Source organism: Hyperolius riggenbachi, chromosome 9 (genome assembly GCF_040937935.1).
Source record: "Hyperolius riggenbachi isolate aHypRig1 chromosome 9, aHypRig1.pri, whole genome shotgun sequence".
Taxonomy (NCBI): Eukaryota; Metazoa; Chordata; class Amphibia; order Anura; family Hyperoliidae; genus Hyperolius; species Hyperolius riggenbachi.
The window spans coordinates 96,401,523-96,421,729 of NC_090654.1; the positions used below are offsets into that span (position 1 = coordinate 96,401,523).

Here is a 20,207-nt window from a genome sequence, read left to right on the forward strand (position 1 = left end):
GTGAGTGAGTGACAGGGAGCCCCTTTAGGGAGTGAGTGAGTGCCAGGGAGCCCCTTTAGGGAGTGAGCGAGTGCCAGGGAGCCCCTTTAGGAAGTGAGTGAGTGCCAGGGAGCCCCTTTAGGGAGTGAGTGAGTGCCAGGGAGCCCCTTTAGGGAGTGAGTGAGTGCCAGGGAGCCCCTTTAGGAAGTGAGTGAGTGCCAGGGAGCCCCTTTAGGAAGTGAGTGAGTGCCAGGGAGCCCCTTTAGGGAGTGAGTGAGTGCCAGGGAGCCCCTTTAGGGAGTGAGTGAGTGCCAGGGAGCCCCTTTAGGGAGTGAGTGAGTGAGTGCCAGGGAGCCCCTTTAGGGAGTGAGTGCCAGGGAGCCCCTTTAGGGAGTGAGTGAGTGCCAGGGAGCCCCTTTAGGGAGGGAGGGAGTGACAGGGAGCCCCTTTAGGGAGTGAGTGAGTGAGTGCCAGGGAGCCCCTTTAGGAAGTGAGTGAGTGCCAGGGAGCCCCTTTAGGGAGTGAGTGAGTGAGTGAGTGAGTGAGTGACAGGGAGGCCCCCTAAGGAGTGAGCGAGTGCCAGGGAGCCCCTTTAGGAAGTGCGTGAGTGCCATGGAGCCCCTTTAGGGAGTGAGTGAGTGACAGGCCCCCTCCAGCCGCTGCCGCTCCCCCCCCCCCCTCCCCTTACCTCGTAGCAGACCTCAGGATCAGCGGCGACCCGACCAGTAAGAGCGGGCGCCGGACGCACCCGCTCGATATGCGGAAGTGATGTCACTTCCGCATATCAGTGCGGGCGCTGGGTCCTAGCGCCCGCACGATTGGTCGCCAGCTCGCCGCCTGATCCTGAGGTCTGAGTGACGCGGCGGCGGCTGGAGGGAGCCGCTGCCAGAGGGGGCCGGGCGGAGATCCGTGGCACCCCAGGATAGATTGGGGGCACGTGCCCCCCCAAAATAGGGCTAGCGACGCCCCTGCCAACCACACTAAGTGAACTACCATGAAGCAGATTTCATATCAACATTTACATTGAATATACCGTATATACTCGCATATAAGCCGAATTTTTGACCCCGAAAAAAGGGGGTCAAAAGTTGGGGGGTCGGCTTGTATGCGAGTCTCTATTGTGGTGGTGGTGGTCCGCGGCGACCCCCGCCCGCCCGCTCCCTTCCTTCCTCTCTCCCTCCCGCTCGCTCGCTCCCTCCCTCCGCGGCCGCTGCTGCTATTACCTCTTCAGCCGGCGGCCGCTTCCTCTACTGCGGGTGCCCCTCTCGCTCTGCTCGCCGTGTATCACAGCAGCGCGCCCGACGCTGCTGCTGTGACGAGGCAGGAGATAGTGGTTCCCCTGGTAACGGCGCGCTGCTGTGATACACGGCGAGCAGAGCGAGAGGGGCACCCGCAGTAGAGGAAGCGGCCGCCAGCTGAAGAGGTAATAGCAGCGGCGGCCGCGGAGGGAGCTGCGGACGGACGGGGGGGCACTATACTGGCTGAACTGGGCACTATACTTGCTATACTGGACACTTTACTGGCTATACTGGGCAGTTTACTAGCTATACTGGGCATTACACTGGCTATACTGGGCACTATACTGGCTAAACTGGGCACTATACTTGCTATACTGGACACTTTACTGGCTATACTGGGCAGTTTACTAGCTATACTGGGCATTATACTGGCTATACTGGGCACTATACTGGCTAAACTGGGCACTATACTTGCTATACTGGACACTTTACTGGCTATACTGGGCAGTTTACTAGCTATACTGGGCATTATACTGGCTATACTGGGGACTATACTGGCTATACTGGGAACTTTACTGGCTAAACTGGGCACTATACTAGCTATACTGGGCACTATACTGGCTATACTGGACACTTTACTGGCTATACTGGGCAGTTTACTAGCTATACTGGGCACTTTACTGGCTATACTGGGCACTATACTGGCTATACTGGACACTTTACTGGCTAAACTGGGCACTATACTTGCTATACTGGGCACTATACTAGCTATACTGGGCACTATACTGGCTATACTGGACACTTTACTGGCTATACTGGGCACTATACTGGCTATACTGGACACTTTACTAGCTATACTGGGCACTATACTAGCTATACTGTGCACTTTACTAGCTCTACTGGGGCACTACCTACCAATACTGGGGCACTATACTAGGTATACTGGGCACTATACTAGCTATACTGGGCACTTTACTAGCTATACTGGGGCACTACCTACCCATACTGGGCACTATACTAGCTATACTGGGACACACTGGGGGGATCACGCAGCCTGCACCAATCCAGCATTTCCTACCCCCGGCTTATATGGGGGTCAATCATTTTTCCCTGGTTTTTTTAGGTAAAAGTTGGGGGGTCGGCTTATATGCGGGTCGGCTTATATGCGAGTATATACGGTACTGCTCCTATAATGCTTTATTTACCTTCCAGCTCTGGAGTCAATGGGTGTCCATGTGTATCCAGCAGAATCTGCTTCACCAAATGCTCACCTTAGAAAAGAAGATGCTAGGTATTAATCATGTTCACTTATATTTCATTCATTATGTTCACTTATAATTTTTCCATAAAGTTGTCTTTATGAAAAAAAATTAATTGTACTGTTTTTGGTATTATGTATTTTTATTACATGTTACATGTTGTAATAGTTAAATAAATTAAAAATCACACTGGAAACAACAAAAAACTTTGATTGTGCCAAATGTCCAAATCCAGAGTTGCTCAAAATTAAAGGACGTATGAGGTGAGAGATAAAAATGCGCCCGCGTCACCTGAAGTATACTGTGCCTGCGCAGTGCTACTGCACAGGTGCAGTACGCTGGAGGTGACACGGGCACATTCATGGCAGAAGATCCGACCTGTGCTGGGTTCCATGATCTTCACAGGCTGAAATCGGGTGAGGGGAGAGGAGCTGCGGCAAGGGACAAAGTGACTCAAGCACTCAATTTCAATATTTTCTATGTAATCTTTGGAATATTTTGAATTAACAAACATGTTTTTATTTACGTTTTACACAGTTACATAACATTTTGGAAATGGGGTTGTAACATCGTGTGACTTGAAAACAACATCAAAGTAGTCACCTTCTAGTGTACAAATATCTTATGCCATAGTTGTGGCTATACAGACTGTTACCTGTGTGGCTGATTTCATCGAGAATCCCCAATAAATTAGGATTTGGAGATTCCAGCCTTTGTGCATGGACACATTCCCACAGTTCAATTACAGATTTTTTTCCAAGTTTCAAAATATCTTTCAGCAACCGACCAGAGAAGTAATCAGACCCACGTGCCTTTTTCATTGACCGATATGTCTGGAAAAGAGATGCATTGTTACCATATATAAGCCTGTGTTATGATAACAGAAGCAATAATATTACATTTTAATTGCTTCAAAATCCGACCCTCAGGGACGTTATGTGCTGGTGAAATGCCTCATTAAAGACCAAAAGTACACACTGAGTTCCATATATGTCCCTAACTGTGACAAAGATAAATGTTTGCATGGATTTCTGTTGACTCTGGACGCATTTGCTGAGGGTAGCGTTATACTAGGAGGGGACTAAAATATTGCACTCACCCCACTTGCAGATACATCACATGGGAAATCCAATGTTGCATATGTTAAATTAAACAGAATGAAAAAGGAACTACATGACAGACAACTTATTGATATTTGGAGAGTGACACATCCCCATGTTAAAGATTTTACTTTCTCTTCTCCTGTTCACAAAGTTTATACAGATTGGATTACAATTGGGTCTCTCATAACCTGCTATCTGAATATGTCACATCAGAAATTGGTGTTATCTCTTATTCAGATCATGCACCTGTTTATGCGACTGTCAATTGTAAGTCAAAAAAAGACAAACCTTTTACCTGGAGATTAAACATTTCAATGATACAGGATGATCTTAACAAATCCAAAATTGCCGTACAAATTCAGGACTATTTCAGTCTTAAAGAGAATCTGTACTGTCCGATTTGTACAATAAAAAAACATACCAATCAAGTCACTGTGATCTCCTGGATTCCTCTTTGCCATTTCCGCCACTCCCCGCCGTGATCCTGGCTTTTAATCGCCAGTTTTAGGCAGTGTTTACAAGCAAAAAACATGGCCGCTAACCATTATCTCCACTCCTGTCAGGGATTCTCACAGTTTCTCAGCATGACAAGCTGAAACAGAGAGCAGAGACCTGTCTGTGACTAATAAACAAAGCACACACACAGAGCCTGCAGGGGGCGTGCAGAGGGCATGCATAGCTTCTCCCTATCACAGCAGAGGCAGATTCTTCCTCTCTGTGTTGACAAAGCTTGACAAAGGAAAGAAGATAAAATATATTACAGAGACAGTGCAACTAGAAAAGGCTGCAGTAATCCAGAGCACATTAGGAACTTATAGGATAGAAGAAATAAGGCTGAACATTTTGTTACAGAGTCTCTTTAATGACAAAGGGGATGTGTCTGCTCCCCATACTTTGGGAAACCCACAAATGCGTCCTGAGATGTCTTCTCATTAAAATGAGTACACAACTTAAAAAGGAGAGAGAGGAAGCTATAACGTGATTGCAGGAGGAAATTCAAATTCTGGAACTTAAACACAAACGCCATCTTCTATAATCTGACCTATTGGCCCTAGTAGAAGCCAGACATAAAGTTAATAGGTTGCTTCAGGATTCGGCCAAACAGACAGCACGTAGATGTAACCACTTTTTCTACATGCACGGAAACAAATCTGGCAGAATGTTGGCATGTGCCTTGAAGCAACAACAGCAGAAAACTTATGTCTCCCAAATAATCGATCATAATCATAAGAGACATATTAGGAATGAATCTATTGCCAAGTCCTTCAGATACTTTTACCATAAATTATATAACTTGACCCAGGAGTCTCATGGAGCTTGCAGAGAGCCCTCATTGTCTCTCATAAAAGACTATTTAGAACAGGTAAATATACCAAAATTAACAGGGGACATGAAAAATGCACTAGAAGAACTTTTTACTGAAATCAAAATACTGAAAGTAATCAAGTATATTAAAACGAGGAAAGGCTCTGGCGCCAGATGGCTTCCCTGCCGAGTATTACAAAAAATTTAGAAATACCCTTGTTCCTTACTTGTGCAGACTATTTAACGCCCTACAGAGGGCGGGAGGGGAGTTGAACTTACCAACTCAAGCCTTAGAATTACACATGAGAAGTCCACAGCACTACGTCAGTAATCTATAGCTCTTTTATTGTTTTAAAAAGACAAAGAGATAGCCATAACAGCGACAGACGCTGTTTCGGACAAAGTCCTTCCTCAAGCTGTATCAGGCTCTCTACAGCTTGAGGAAGGACTTTGTCCGAAACAGCGTCTGTCGCTGTTATGGCTATCTCTTTGTCTTTTTAAAACAATAAAAGAGCTATAGATTACTGACGTGGTGCTGTGGACTTCTCGTGTTGGACTTTATCTGACCCACTCAGGGCTACTGGGTCTATCCACTCTAGCACACGTCTGTCCCCATTGGAGTGCTAGTCTATCCGGTTTCTACTTTTAGAATTACACATAACAGTTCTGGCAAAACCCCAGAAAGATCCCTCATCTTGTGGGAGTTATCGCCCCGTCTCCCTTCTAAATGCTGACCGAAAAAAATTCGCCAAAGGCCTTGCTAACAGATTGGTGGAACTGATGCCAAATCTTATACATTGGGACCAGGTGGGGGTTATTCCTCTGTGAGAACCAAGACAACACGATTAGGACCATCGATCTACTCCAGTTTGCCCAGTCTGAGAAGGCCTGAGGAATGCATGCTACTCTCTACTGACGTGAAGAAAGCTTTTGACCAGGTAGGCTGCAGTTGGATAGATGCAGTATTGAAGCACATAAATATCGGCGAGAGAATGTTGGCCTGTGTGGGATCCCTATAAACGACCCCGTCGGCTAAAATTAAAGTTACAGAATACTATCAGATTCCTTTAAGATCACAAATGGCAGGGGAGCCTCTAGGCATAGGCAGTACAGGCCATTGCCTGGAGTGCCATTGGTCCGGGGTGCGCCATGTTGCTGGATTAAGCCACGACCCCTGGATGAAGCCACTCCCATGACTAAGCCTCACCCCATGGGTGTTCTATTACTTGCTTCTAATGCATCTGCTTAGTGTAAGTTGCAGACAGCTGCCACAGTGTCCCTCTGTGCCTTGTACATCCTTCCCCCCTCCCTTTGTGCCTCCTTCTGTCTCCTTGTGCCATGTCTGACCCCATTTGTCCTGTCTCCCTTTATGCCTCCTGTCTCCCTTTGTGCCTCCTTCTGTCTCCATGTGCCTCCTTCAGTCCCCCTGTGCCACCTCTGCCTCCTTCTGTCCCCCTGTGCCTCCTTCTGTCCCCTTGTGCCTTTCTTTGTCCCCCTGTGCTACCTCTAAGCCTCTATTCCGCCTTCAGTCCCACTCTGCCTCCTCCTGTCCTCATGTGCCTCCTTCTGTCTCCCTTTGTGCCTCATTCTGTCTCCATGTGCCTCTTCAGTCCCCATGTGCCACCTCTGTCTCCTGCACCTTCCTCTTTCCCCCTGTGCCCCTTTGTGCCTTCTTCTGTCTCCCTGTGGGTCTGTCTGTCCCCCTCTGCCTCCTTCTGTCTCCCTGTGCCTCCTTACATCCTCCCCCGCATTCTTCTGTCACCCTTTTGTGGCTCCATCTGTTTCCCTTTGTGCTTCCTACTGTCTTCCTGTTCCTCCTTCTGGCCCCTTTGTGCTTTTTTCTGAAGGTCTTAAGGGCAACAATGGTTAATTTGCATATATTCAGCAGTGATGCACTGGGAGACATCCTGAATTTTCACAAATTCTGTTTTAAGAAAGCAAACTTTTGTTTTCTAAACACATATTAAATTATTCTCCAAAATAACAGCCTCTAGATTGACCCAGATTATCACAGATTTTATTTCCCTGCCACAAACTGGATTTATACCCACCAGACAAACATCTGATAATGCTAGACTTGCTATAAATAATATCCAGGATGCTTTGACAGAATACCCGCTTTGTGCCTCCTACTGCCCCCTGTGTGCCTCCTTCACTCCCCCTGTGCCTCCTCCTTTCCTCCTGTGCCTCCTTTTTACCCCTTTGTACCTCAATCTGTCCCCTATTGTGCCTCCTTCTGCCCCACTTTGTGCCTCCTTCTGTCCCCCTGTGCCTCCCACTGTCCTTATTTTGGGCCTCCTTCTGGCCCTCATGCCTTCTTCTGTCTCCTGTACCACCCGCTACCCCTCTGTGGAGCTCCTTCTGTCCTCCTGTGCCTCCTTCTGTCCTCTTTTGTGTCTCATTCTGTCCCCCATTGTGCCTCCTTGTGTCCCCGTGTGTCTCCTTCTGTCCTCCTGTGCCTCCTTCTGTCCTACTTCTGTCTCATTTTGTCCCCCATTGTGCCTCCTTTTGTTGCCCATTGTGCCTCCTTTTGTTGCCCATTGTGCCTCCTTGTGTGCCTCCTTCTTTCCTCCATTGTGTCTCATTCTGCCCTCCACTGTGCCTCTTTTTGTTCCCTTGTACCTCCTTCTGTCCTGAAATAAATTTTGATAAGTGCAATGCCCTCAATGTCGGTTTACCCCAGAGTTAGTGGACTCTTTGAAGCAGAACTTCCCATTTAAATGGAACAGTCAGACGATCAAATACCTAGGCACCAATATTGCTACCTCCCTTACAAAACTCTACTCCCAAAAGTTTCCTCCTATGCTCCATTGCTTAGCGTCAGATTTGAAAAGATGGAATTTTCCCCACTTATCATGGATGGGTAGAATATGCGTAATCAAAATGAACCTAATGCCCAGGCTACTTTATTTATTCCAGACATTGCCGATATCTTTACCTCTCTCCTTCCTTCAGCAGATGCAGTCAATCTTCAACAGATATATCTGGAGATCTCGACCCCCTCGCCTTAAAAGGCATCCTCTATTGCTCCAAACAGGAGGGGGGTCTAACCCTACCCTGTGTCAAGAGATATTATCAGGCAGCCATCCTGACCCGTGCAGTAGACTGGCATAGGCACAAGGAAAGCAAGCAATGGGTTGATCTAGAATTCTCTCTTGCAAATGACGCTATTAAGAACCTGCTTTGGATTCACTCCAAACCTATTCCCCCCCCCCCCCCCCTCCCGTGTCATGTCACTCTCTCAGTTTTTCACAAAGCTAACGAGCAGATACAACTGTCGCCCTTCCTCTTTACTTCCCATATCAGACATCCCAAGCATAGATGGGGAGAGGGAGTACTGCGATTAAATACAAGATGACAATTAAGAAACTTGTGCTTCAAAGACGTGTTCCCAGGGACAATGGGCCTCTCACACGAAAACAATCATGTGTCATTCTTGGCTGGTGGGAGTACTTTCTGTACAGACATCTTCTGACTTCTCTAGCCCTACACCCTTCCCAATTCAGACAAACTACAGATTTTGAATATATCTGTCTTAAAGGAGGCACAGCCAGGAAAACCTTGTCTAAATTATATACAATTGTACCGACCCTAGTGACGCCTCAAATGCCTTTTTTTCTAGATGGGAGAGCGACCTAGGCACGACTTTCTCACAATCACAGAGGTCAAAAATGTGCATATACGCATACAAATCCTCCAGAGCAGTAAGAGTGCAGGAGGTTAACTACAAATTACTATCTCGGTGGTACTACACCCCAGTAAGACTCAAATCTATATTCCCAAACAGAGAAGAGACATGCTGGATGTTATATGTTAAATGTTTTGAGATTTTAATTGAGGGAATTCACATAGCTTGGGCCCTGCTGTGAGGAGAATGGGAGTTGTCGATTTTGGATGCCACGCGATTGAGATATTAAAGCTATGGATCAATTATATATGTGATATTGATAAGCCTGATTGAAAATAAATCTTCCATTATCTAGGTTAGGGGAACAAGGCTTTAGTGGGAGTTTTATCAATGCTCCATTTCAACATAAGACTTTGTCCATAATGTCTGTAAACTACCCCCTCGCTTGGAATGTATATGTTAGCCATCCCCCACAGTCTGAGCTATGGTCAAAGCAGCTGTATCTCATTATGTCTCTGGCCAAAGCAGAATAATGGGGCTATTGGAATTCTGGTTTTAACCAGTCTACACCATGTGCTTTGAGATAGATGAAGAGTTAAACTAAAGCAGCTAGATTCAGTAGTCAACGAATAGAAACTATAGCATTATTTGATCAGACCAATCAGAGATAGTATTGTGGTACATTGTAGGAACATCCCATTTTATATAAAGTGCTAAGGCGGGAAAGATTCAGGAATTCATTCATTCTCTCTCTGCACTCACACACACCCACACACACACATATACACACACATACAAACCAGACAATAGACTTTTTATACATACAGATTACTCAGCGATTCAATTATTTTGTTTTTATATTTTTGTAACTGTTTTCGATGCAACTAAGAACTGTACCTTATTGACTTTGGAATATTTATTGAAATCAATAACACTTGAGGACCCACCCTTTACCCCCCCTTAAGGACCAGCATTGTATTATGTGATCTATGCAGGGTGGGCTCTACAGCCCCCAGCACAGATCAGGGTGCAGGCAGAGAGATCAGATCACCCCCCTTTTTTCCCCACTAGGGGGATGATGTGCTGGGGGGTCCGATCTCTCCTGCCTGCGTGTGGCTGGCGGGGGGGGGCACCTCAAAGCCCCCCTCCGCGGCGACATTCACCCCCCTCCCTCTCCTACCTGTCCCCCCGGTGATCGGGGCTGCACAGGACGCTATCCGTCCTGTGCAGCCTGTGACAGGACGTCCCCTGTCACATGGCGGCGATCCCCGGCCGCTGATTGGCAGCGCCGTACAATGTAAACAAAGCAGATTATTTCCGCTTGTGTTTACATTTAGCCTGCGAGCAGCCATCGGCGGCCCGCAGGCTATTCACGGAGCCCCCCGCCGTGATTTGACAGGAAGCAGCCGCTCGCGCGAGCGGCTGCTTCCTGATTAATCAGCCTGCAGCTGGCGACGCAGTACTGCGTCGCTGGTCCTGCAGCTGCCACTTTGCCGACGCACGGTATAAGCGTGCGGTCGGCAAGTGGTTAATTAAACAACCACAATTTTAAATGATTTATTCTGGTCTCCAAAAGACGTTGTTTTTTTTAAACAAACAAAAATCCCCCATTTAACACTGGAGATGTAATGTAGGCAGAGGGACTCTGCTTCACATCTTTTGGTCATGTCCTGAATTAACTGCTTACTGGAAAAGAATAGAAAGATTGGTAAGAGCAGTAACTGATAGAGAAACCCCCTTTACACCTGAGTTTTACATTTTACACTCTAATGACTGGTCTATGAGAAGTTACAAGAAATCTGTAGTCAAACATATCCTGAATGGAGCCAAATGCCTTTTAGTGCGACACTGGGGTGGACCTGGAATAGAGGAATTAGTGAGGGAGTTAGACAATACAGAGTTAATGGAGGACTTAACTTACATGGCAAGACCGAGATATACAAAAAAACTTGGTCTGTCTGGAATTTCTTCAGGCACGCAGAATATTTGAGGCTGCCTTACATGACAATTCTAATTCATACTAAGACCCTTTTTCTATAACTAGTCCATAACATGGCCCATGGGTGTTAGGCGGTTTTGACTGTTAGAGGACAACTTGCGCACTACAATGGAGGTTGCCGTGGGATCAGACCAGATATTTGGGGGGTGGGGGTGGTTCTTTGGGTGATTTAAGGGTATGCAGCATTCATGTATTTTTTCAGTTTGACATTCTAACGATGTAACTGATTAAAATCAACTCTATTTGAAACTTTGACTTTCCAAGGGCATGCCAATGCTTAGCCTCTTCTCTCTCTCATGCTAAAGCTCTTTTCATATTAATATACTAATGCTGGGGATACACGGTATGTTTCTGTACCGTGTATCGAGCAGCTGATCCAGCCAGCTGATAATATTCAGCTGGTCCGATCACGCTGCTCGACCCCCGCCCGCTCGATCCCCGGCGGACAATGACAGGGAATCGAGCAGCTGATAAGGAGCGCCGGCGGGGACAAGCGGTAATCGATCCACGCGCACGCCCAGATGAGCGGGGACGCGGCGGGAGTCGATCCGGCGGCTAATCGGCCGCCAGATCGACCCGTGTATTCCCAGCATTACAGAGAGGACACGCTATTTACAATGTTTATCCTACCATTACCTGTTCTTTGGTGTGTTTATTGATGCTTCTAAAAGTTGTTATGTTCTGTACATTATATAGACCATCTCTGGTTTTGTACACTGCATACCGTTTTGTTAAAGAGTAACTGTCAGGCTGCAGAAGCTAATTTAAACCTCTATTCTCCTGTGTTAAACAGTTTAGAAGGAAGCCATAAAGCCATTAGTGAAGATAAAAATCTCAGTTACCTTTGATGTGTGCTTATCAGCAAGGCTGTTATAGACCCATAAGGACGCAAGCCGCATACTAAACTGCAAAGCATTCTGGGGCCCTCCCCTCGGCTGCTAATGAGACGTTACAGCAGCTTGTAATCAGTCCAGCGCGTAGCACTGATAAATCTCCGGGCAGAGTACACTGCAGGAGTCAGCTATTGTTCCTAGCCACATGGCTCATTAATATTCACTGCACACTGTGTTGTTCAAGTACGAGCTTATCTGTGATCAGGAAGCAGGCAGGACATGACGACACATTTGACAGAAAAACATGGAGCCTGCCATGAGCTGTCAGGAGCATCTATCTCTGCATATACTATATACAAATTCTGTGAAATCCAAACGTGGACAGTGAAATGCATATGTAATGTAAGTACAGCCAATCTTTAGCTACTGATATATGTGTTTATTTTCTCTGAGACCTTATACCTAACAGCTCCTCTTTAAAATAAAAGATTATTTAAAAAACATTTTTTAAATGCTTCGGCCTGGATGGTTGTTTGGTTTCACCTTATGGACATTAGCAATTTTCACTTTTCAGGCTGCTCCCATTTATTTGTTAATACCTTTATCACTACTAATCACACTTGAATGATCAATATATTGGGTTTTTTTGGGACAGATTAGGCTTTTTGTGGGTCATACTTGTTTTTAGTAATTACTAATTTTCTATGGTATTTAAAGTGGATCCAAGGTGAACTTTTACACATCATGTTATGATCGCTTCTGCAGCGTTTACTGCTGACTGCACTGGTATTGCAAACCAAGCAGTTCTAATGTCATTACATGCATTTGCTTGCATAGTTTGGTTTGCACTTAAACTAGTTGCTGATTCCATCTGCAGTCGCTCTGAAGTTTATGACAGTTTAATATGCTTTTGTGTAAACAAACATTGTCTGCTGCAGTGGAGGGGCGGTCCCTTTCCTGCAGGCTGCATATCATTGTCTGCCTTTTCCTACTATCAGCCTGTGATTAATTACCATTCACTTGTGTGGGAATCTGCAGGTCTGCTCCCATTGGATGACCTCAGTATAAAGAACTGCTTCCTGCAATGCCTCATGGGCTATCATAGTTTCAGACTCTATCTGTTACTCTGCTCGTGCCCCACCTCGTTCCTGGTCCGTGTGGACTGCGCTGACTCCTGCGAAGGGGTCAGCGAGTCCTCCTAGTTCTGCTCTTGTTCTAGAAGTTGCTACTTGCTTGTCTTGTGTCATATATTGGTTCATCGCCAATATATACGCATACTTGCGCATTTTGTTATTTTCCTTGTATTCGTGTTACGTTAATATATCAGTGTCGCTGATATATACGTACACGAACTGTTTATTTCCTGTGTTCAGTTAGTCAGTTTTCCAGCACGTTTTGGTAGTTTGCGCGTATCGTGAACACCCGTGCTGAGCTAGTTATCCTGTTCCTGGTCCTGTTTGTGGATTGCGTTCATCTCTGCGAAGAGATAACGAATCCTTCTGAATCCTGTTCCTGGTCCTGTTTGTGGATTGCGTTCATCTCTGCGAAGAGATAGCGAATCCTTCTGAGTCCTGTTCCCTGTATTACTTCAGTCTTAGTCAGAGTTCCTGCTTATGTCATATATCGGTTCATTGCCAATATATACATATGTTAGTCAGACGTTACGAATAGTTTCATTGATAGCTGTAATTGTAATACGCTAGGAAAACATACTTATTGTATATTTATCTGTGTTACGTTCATCTATCTCGATCCTGCTATTTCCTGTCTCTCCTGTCCTGTCTTTGTGAGGCACGCCATCGCCGCAACGCATTGGCTGCCTCATTCCAGTCTGTCTGGTTTTGGACGCTTGCTGTCGCTAAGTAATCGCTAGCTAGCAAGCGTTCATTCTGTCTACCTGTCCTGATCTCCTCAGTCCTGGTTTATGCGCTCAGCGCTACTTTGCGCTGAGACGTTATTACGAAAGTGTTTGTGGCTGTTCAGATCTGCACCGGCTCTGTGCACCACAATCTCCTATTGGAGTCAGTCCTCTCCTCCACTAAACTGGGGATATCCTGATCCCTTGTGCTGGTGTGTGTACCTCCTTCACGTCAGCTTATGTGTTGTATGCTGACTGTGGAGATTACACCCCCAAGCTTAACAGCACAATTGTGTTCCTTTCCTGTTGTTTATAGGACATTCCTCAAGCCAAATACTTTTTTGTTTTTGTTTTAATACTCTAATTCCCTATAAACTAAAAAAGCCACGCCCACCGGTTTTTAGGGAGCCTTGGCAGTAGCAAGGGCTCATGGGAACTCAGTCTGGGCAGGAGGAGGGGGAGATGTTACTAGCCATTGATTTCAGAGGCAGAGGGGAGGAGGGAGGAGGAGAGGGGATTAGGCTGATGGCTCAAGATACAGATAAGCCTGCCGCTGTGTAATGTTTACAAACAACATGGCTGCTGTCATTGTATCACAGGAATAAATAATAATATTCTATTAAAACTGTTTGCAGCTAGATTTGCTGTGTAAACCATTTACACTTTAGATAAGATATATAGACAAGTCACTTGTTATAGTGAGTTTTTCATCTCGGATCCGCTTTAAAGGGAAAAATAAACAAAGAAAAATCACTACTGTATTTCTCCATTTTCATGTATTATAGTTTAAAATAAACTGTACTATTGTAGATAAAACCCACACATTTATTTGCCTATTCTTCCTGGTTATCACAATATTGTTACTTGTACAATATTTTAATTTACTAATTGTGCTCTATCAATAATTACAAGCCCTGATTTGCAAAAGTTATAGTAATATACCCCCATGACATAAATATTTAAAAAGCTGGGCCCCTAAGGTAACAATTAGGCTGCTTACACACAGGGACGTTACAGGCGCACGTTAGTGCGCCTGTAACACTCCCCCAACGCACAGCAATGTAACTCAAGTGGGCTGTTCACACAGCCCACGTTGCGTTACATGTAACGCTGTACGTTGCCCGGAAGGTGCAGCATGCTACGGTGTTAGAGCGGCTATAGCCGCGTTAGACTGTTTACACATGCGCAGTAGGGGGCGGAGAGGAGGCGGGGAGAGCCAGCTACAGTAGCCGCGCACATGGCTACTTAATATTCACTGCACTGGCGGCCGCTGATTGGCCGGCGGGACCACGTGATGCGGAGTGTCTCGCTCCGCGTCACGTGGTCCCGCCCGCCAATCAGCGCCACTCTGGGAGACTTTATCGGAATAGAGCCGCCTAACGCGGCTCACTCTACCGTCGGACTTGCAGCACCATACGTTGTGTTAGGTGCACGTTATGCGACCTTAACGTGGCACCTAACGCAACGTCTTGGTGTGCAAGTAGCCTTAATGTATTCTCTTTTAAATTGTTTTTTTATTCTTTTGGAGGGGTGGGTGCACAGAGTTTATAAAATGTTATTGTTCTTTATTCAGTTTGTCACTAAAAAGAATACACAGGATATAGGCCTCAACACTAAAACACCCTAAAATCTATTTTACTATCCTATTACCATATGTGTCTCATTTGATAGCTAGGTGGGCATTTAGCAGGCTGTTAAAATGCCCACCTAGCTATCAAGTGTGCATGTGGCTTTCTACAGGCCAATTCTTTCCAAAAATTATTTTAGTGCAACACTTTCTTTGAAGAGCCCCAGAAGTATCTGGACAACAGAAAAAGGCCTCAAATTTCACCATTATGAAAAGTAAACCCTGGGCTATTCAAATATTGGTAGTTTGTAAGGTTTAGACTTGTCGTTTTCCAGATGAAGTTTGGTTACAATTTGAAAAAATGAAATGGTTACAGTGCCAGTCTTTGTTTGCATAGCCCCAGAAGAGACAGGACATCAGAAAAATTCAATTTCATATTCAAATATGGGTAGTTTTTAAGGTTGTTTTTTTTTTAATGATGGATTAAGTTTGTTCCTACATATTTTGATGACAATGAGGTCAGGTCACATATACCTCAATTGATAACAAACTAGATGCACAGTAATCTATTATTCTCAAGGTGCCCCTATGGCTTTTTTGTAGTAAAGTTTTTGTGCATTAATTGTTACAGCACCATTCTTTATTTCCCCAGCATTCTAGCACTAGGGCCCTCTGAACATATTCAACAAATGCTTAACTAATATCTACAAATAGCCATGCTCTTGTTTGTGAACAGGTGCTGCTGTACGGCGCAGCCACAATTATGGACTGTGCCTACACAGCAGCATGATACCGCTCATGCATGAAAGGTTAGGTCATATTGCGCCTGCTCAGTAAGACCGAGCTTATATATGGACAGGAGTGTGGTCACAAAGAAGAGGGTCCTAGCAGGGCCGGATTTCTGGGAAGGCCCCAAGGCCTTGGCCTTTGTGGCCTTCCCAGAAATCCATATACATGCATTTGCTTGCATAGTTTTGTTTGCACTCAAACTAGTTGCTGATTCCATCTGCAGTTGCTCTGCAGTTCTGGCCAGCTCAGGATTGAATGATTACCATTAACCTGTGTGGGAATCTGCATGACTGCTCCCATTGGATGACATCAGTATAAAGATCTGCTTCCTGCAGGGCTCCACGGGCTATCATAGTTTCAGATCAGTCTGTTACTCTGTCTGGGCCCCCCGTTTCTAGATCTCGTGTTATCTCGTGTGGACTGCACTGACTCATGCGAAGGGGTCAGTGAGTCCTTCTAGTCCTGTTCTTGTTATCAGTAATTGTTACTTTGCTAGTCTTGCATCATATATATCGGTTCATCGCCAATATATACGCATACTAGCGTGTTTGTTATTTTCTTTGTATTCATGTTACGTTTATACATCAGTGTCGCTGATATATACGTACTCGAACTGTTTATATCCTGTGTTCAGTTAGTCAGTTTCAGCACGTTTTCGGTAGTTTGCGCTTATCGTGATCACCTGTGCTTAGCCAGTTTAGTCCTGTTCCTAGTATTGCTCCAGTTCTTAGCCAGTGCTCCTTGCTTATGTCATATATCGGTTCATCACCGATATATACATATGTTAGTCAGTCGTTTGTAGTTTCATTGATAGCTGTAATCGTAATACGCTAGGAAGACATTACTATTGTATATTTGTGTGTATTGCATCTGCCTGCATTGACTCTGATGTCTGACTGATGTCTGTGAACTCTGCTAGTTTCTTCCCTTTCTCCTTTACAGCTGTGACACTGACCCCAGCAGCTGTAAATTACATTTTCTTATCTCAAGTCTACCTAAATTTATGGCTTTAGGTTTTTTTTTCTTCCTAGCCAGCAGTGGTTTCAGTTAACTCTTTCCTGACTCATTTTCTGTCATTCAGTTCCTACCATCTATGAGAACTGCAGGAATAAAAATGCTGTTTGCTTTCCTTTCATTGCTAAACTGTCACTGTCACCTGAGCTGTTACTACCTCTATGCTAGTGTGTATGGTTTGGCATCCTTCTCCTTTCCTGTAGCAGTAGAGCGTTGTACCATCTTAGCCATCAGTGAAAGCAGAGAGTTTTGAATCAGGATGATACCATTTATTGGCTTAAAAGAAAAAAGTAACCTTTCTGAGAATGTCATGATCGCTTCTGCAGCGTGTACTGCTGGCTGCAGTTGTATTGCAGTTCAAGCAGTTCTGATTTCATTACATGCATTTGCTTGCATAGTTTTGTTTGCACTCAAACTAGTTGCTGATTCCATCTGCAGTTGCTCTGCAGTTCTGGTCAGCTCAGGATTGAATGATTACCATTCACCTGTGTGGGAATCTGCATGACTGCTCGCATTGGATGACCTCAGTATAAAGATCTGCTTCCTGCAGGGCTCCACGGGCTATCATAGTTTCAGATCAGTCTGTTACTCTGTCTGGGCCCCCCGTTTCTAGATCTCGTGTTATCTCTTGTGGACTGCACTGACTCATGCGAAGGGGTCAGTGAGCCCTTCTAGTCCTGTTCTTGTTATCAGTAATTGTTACTTTGCTAGTCTTGCATCATATGTTGGTTCATCGCCAATATATACGCATACTAGCGTGTTTGTTATTTTCTTTGTATTCATGTTACGTTTATACATCAGTGTCGCTGATATATACGGTGGGGGGGGGGGGGGTTAGGCGGTTGGTGACAGTAGGCCTAGGGCACTGGAAAGTACAAATCCAGCCCTGGGTCCTAGCGAGCAGTGATGGAGTGGAGGAGGACACGGGGAGCCTCTGGATCATCCAGTGACTTCCCTCTACTGAGGTGAGCATATATAAAATAACTCTAGATATGGGGCCACAGTCAAATGGGAGAAATAATGCTAAATAGCAAAAAAATCTATTACATATAAACTTTTTTTTCATGCACTATGCCAACATATCATAATAAGCAAAGAAAAAAGTAAACGGAATTGGCTCTTGGGTGCATAAAAAAACTACAAAAACTTTATTAGAAACCTACAATAAAAAATATTATTAATACATATAAACTAAATCCCCCCATAAAACGATTAATATATTATAAAGCAACTAGAGAGCTCCAGCCAGACAACCATATAATGGGGCTACAGTCCCCAGTATCATGAAACAAGTCCCACTCTGTAAATTGAAATTCCATATAGCAGCAAAAATGAGGTAATATCCACTCAAAGGCAGCTTGTGTGGAAGCCAGCAGGGAAGTCTTAAATTAGTCCGCAAGGATACATGCAACCCACTTGCTCAAAAAGGCTAAGTTACACACTTGTACAAAGTTGACTGACCCCCACTCGCAGGGTCAGCTATACAGAGTAAACTGTGGTCTCCGAGATGTGTGATGAGACAACCAAAAGCCAGTGCAGAAATGTCCCATGCAAGTTAATGGATTAGTATGAGCACATAGCAAAGCTGGACAAACTGTACAACATGCAAAGTAAAGCTTTGATAAATGTCCTCCAATGATGCAAGCATGTAGTTAGCGTTGAGTATAAAAGCATGAGCAAGTTGTGCAGACTGTACACATGATGTTCAGGCAGCTGCCATGTAAAGCATATTACAGGCATAATTACCAGTCCTGTATTGATGCAATGCCAGGGTCAGTGCATGGAAAGTAGCAGAGTGGCCGAAAGATTGTCCATAGAAACGGAGCTCAGGCTGTCACTGGTAGCCTGACATGTTTCGCCGCTTCTCGCAGCCTTTTCAAAGGCGAGAGAGCAATGTAATGTGGGCAGAAAGACACCATAGCGGTGATTTTATGCTCTGTTGCGTGCGCACCTGATCCCCGCCACGCCCCACACACGTCACCGCATTCGCCCCAACCAGGAACGAGGTGTGGGCATATGGTAAGCCCGTCATCTGAGCGCAAATGCGCTCCATATTGTTATACCCGGAAGCACAGAATGCGTGCCGCGGGGAACGCCCACAATAACACGCAACCCAAAAGCGGGGACAGAGGTAGGGAAGGAACGGGGAGAGGCAGGCCCCGACTTACATATAACTCAAAGCGACACCTTTTGGGAAGAGATGCTCTCATAATGTACCTGTGCCACATTGTGTCGTGGCACAGGTACATAGATGACGTGCTTATGTTTTGGACAGGAGGCAAGGATTTACTTGATGAATTTATTAATGTTCTAAATCATAACGATTGGAATCTGAAGTTCACTATGGATTGCAATCGCTATTTGATATCCTTTTTGGATTTGAAGTTTGAGGCCAGTGACGATGGACTTTTGTCCACCCAATTATATCGAAAGCCAACAGCATCTAATGCATATTTACATGTGGCGAGTGCGCACCCGGAACATCGTGGCGTACTGATAGGTCAATACCTTAGAGTGTGCCGCAACTGTACTGATGAACTTACTTTCGAAAAAAAGAGGCTAAACTATTATGCTCTCGTTTCAGAGAAAGAGGCTATAAAGATCGTTGGCTAAAAAAAGCCTATAAATGCGCCAAATCGACGAACCATACAGATTTATTGATAAAAAATAGCAGAGAAACTGAGGCGTGTAAACAATCGTGACTAATTACTTGCTTTAACTACCAAAGTAATGAGGTGGACAGGATTCTCCGTCGACATTGGCATATTTTAACAAAAGACAAAAATTTAAAGGAGTTTGTATCCCAGGTTCCTCAAGTCACCTATAGACATGGTAAAATCCTAAGAAACATGCTGACCACTAGTCATTTTTGGGGTAGAGTGGGACCCCAGAAGCACTGTAAAGTAACAGGCACATATAGTTGTGGTGGGTGTGTTTATTGCCGGTATCTGGAGATTGGCAGATCCGTGATGTTGCCCAATGGTCGCAATTGGATATTGCAACATTTTGTAAACTGCAACACCATTGGTGTAGTTTATTTATTATACTGCATGTGCTGAAGTTTTTACATTGGAAAGACTTTGCGTGCTTTCAAAGAAAGAAATAAGGACCATGTGGGCGACATCACATGCTGCAACTTTAAATCTCCAATATCGAGACATATACACCTAGAGCATAGAGGAGATGCTAGTTTTTTCAAGTTTATACGTTTAGACAGAGTACGCCAGCATCCTAGAGGTGGGGACCTGGATAAGTCATTACTGCAGCTAGAATCCTAATAGATTTTTGATTTAAAGGCAACAGAGCCAAGGGGATTAAATAAGAGTATTAATTATCGAGTATTTTTGCCGGGGTGATCGCTTGTCCCGCCATTCTACCCACCTTGTCCCTTTGTGCATGTCCTCCTGTCCACCTGTACACACCACCTTTTGCTGCTTTTGGACACCGCCAAACTGCAAGCCGTTCCCCAGACAGAATTACATAACCACCCCCACCACCGAACAACCGATTTCCTCCCAAACTAGACAGCCACCATGCAGCCTCCATCCCAGTGAATACGATAGTCCAGCAGAGAAGGCAGCCGCAGCGGGGGAGAATGACAGCACCAGATTATTATTATTATTATTTAGTATTTA

The 20,207-nt window shown here is 45.0% G+C and overlaps 1 protein-coding gene across 1 annotated transcript in view; it reads right to left on the minus strand.

Annotated features, from left to right (window-relative positions):
* LOC137532576 (NACHT, LRR and PYD domains-containing protein 12-like) overlaps positions 1–20,207 on the minus strand; it is a 184,218-nt gene that overhangs the window by 145,726 nt on the left and 18,285 nt on the right. Inside the window, exons 3-4 of the mRNA XM_068253231.1 lie at positions 3,132–3,309; positions 2,423–2,488 (exon numbers count right to left, since the gene is read on the minus strand). Coding sequence (XP_068109332.1) covers positions 2,423–2,488; positions 3,132–3,309 — 244 coding nt within the window. The remainder of the gene's footprint in view (positions 1–2,422; positions 2,489–3,131; positions 3,310–20,207) is intronic.